The sequence below is a fragment of the Nothoprocta perdicaria genome, unplaced genomic scaffold (genome assembly GCF_003342845.1).
Source record: "Nothoprocta perdicaria isolate Ctin4 unplaced genomic scaffold, notPer1 scaffold_191, whole genome shotgun sequence".
In the NCBI taxonomy this organism is placed as follows: domain Eukaryota; kingdom Metazoa; phylum Chordata; class Aves; order Tinamiformes; family Tinamidae; genus Nothoprocta; species Nothoprocta perdicaria.
The window spans coordinates 1,512,161-1,513,124 of NW_020455105.1; the positions used below are offsets into that span (position 1 = coordinate 1,512,161).

Genomic DNA, 964 nt, shown 5'->3' on the forward strand with positions numbered 1-964 from the left:
TTGACTGAAGCTGAACTGTAGACATTGCTTTAAAGCAAAATGAGCATCTTGCTCCAGGAAAGAGTTAACACAAAATATGTCAGTGTGTGTTAAAATTCATCCCAGATAAATCTAGGTAAAGTTCCCATAAACGTCTTTCTAGAGCTCMTGGGAGTATAACAAATGACATATTTGTAAGGTAGGAGAGAGGGATCATGGTTGTGTGTGACAACTTCATGTAGCCAGAAGAGCGTTCTGCTGTTACGGGAAAGGGCAAGGGTGAAACCTGAGTGTTGAAGACGAGAAACTTCTAAGGAACATAGAATTATGTTCTTRGGAACATAGACTATTTTGTTGTACAAAACTTTGTCATTGCTCTCAAGTTATKCGTGTTTCTTCTTTCTCTCAATAGGGTTTTGACTATAGCCGGAGTGGAAATCCTACCCGAAATTGCCTGGAAAAGGCTGTAGCTACGTTGGATGGTGCTAAATACTGTAAGCTATTAATAGCTTCCTTAAACGTGATGTCAGCACATGTACCTCCTGGTAGTGCTTTAGAGCAGGCACATAAAGTAGCAGGCATGGGTGTCAACKTTTCACTAGCAGTTGTATGACAGCGAGGCTTTTACAGGCTTTGACTAATGGTTTGGAGAAATGCTGCTTTGATCTGTGCTGTGAAACTTAACATTCAAGAAAGTCCAGTTCAGTGATTGTTCTTTATAKAATGACTTTACATCTTTTTGCAGCATTTAATGCCTAAGCATAAACTTAAGCATGCTGTTTCCTGCTGTCAGCCWGTTCCTGTGTAGCAGCACTGAATTCAGCAGTGTGTGAAGTGTGAGCCCGTGTCAGCGCTTTGTTATCAGACTATCAGACCTTGTTACCCTCCTTCATCGAGGGTTCCGCCTTATGTAAGCAAGGCCTGAGGCTTTTAGTGAGTCTAGCTGAAGAGCGAGATAGCCTTAAGCGAGAGTGACAGAACAGGT

At 42.0% G+C, this 964-nt stretch overlaps 1 protein-coding gene across 1 annotated transcript in view; it reads left to right on the forward strand.

Moving 5' to 3' along the window:
* CTH (cystathionine gamma-lyase) overlaps positions 1 to 514 on the forward strand; it is a gene marked incomplete at its 3' end in the record, with an annotated part of 2,687 nt that extends 2,173 nt beyond the window's left edge. Inside the window, exon 2 of the mRNA XM_026037178.1 lies at positions 392 to 514. Within this exon, the coding sequence (XP_025892963.1) occupies positions 392 to 514 (123 nt within the window). The remainder of the gene's footprint in view (positions 1 to 391) is intronic.
* Between the last annotated feature and the right edge of the window lie 450 nt (positions 515 to 964).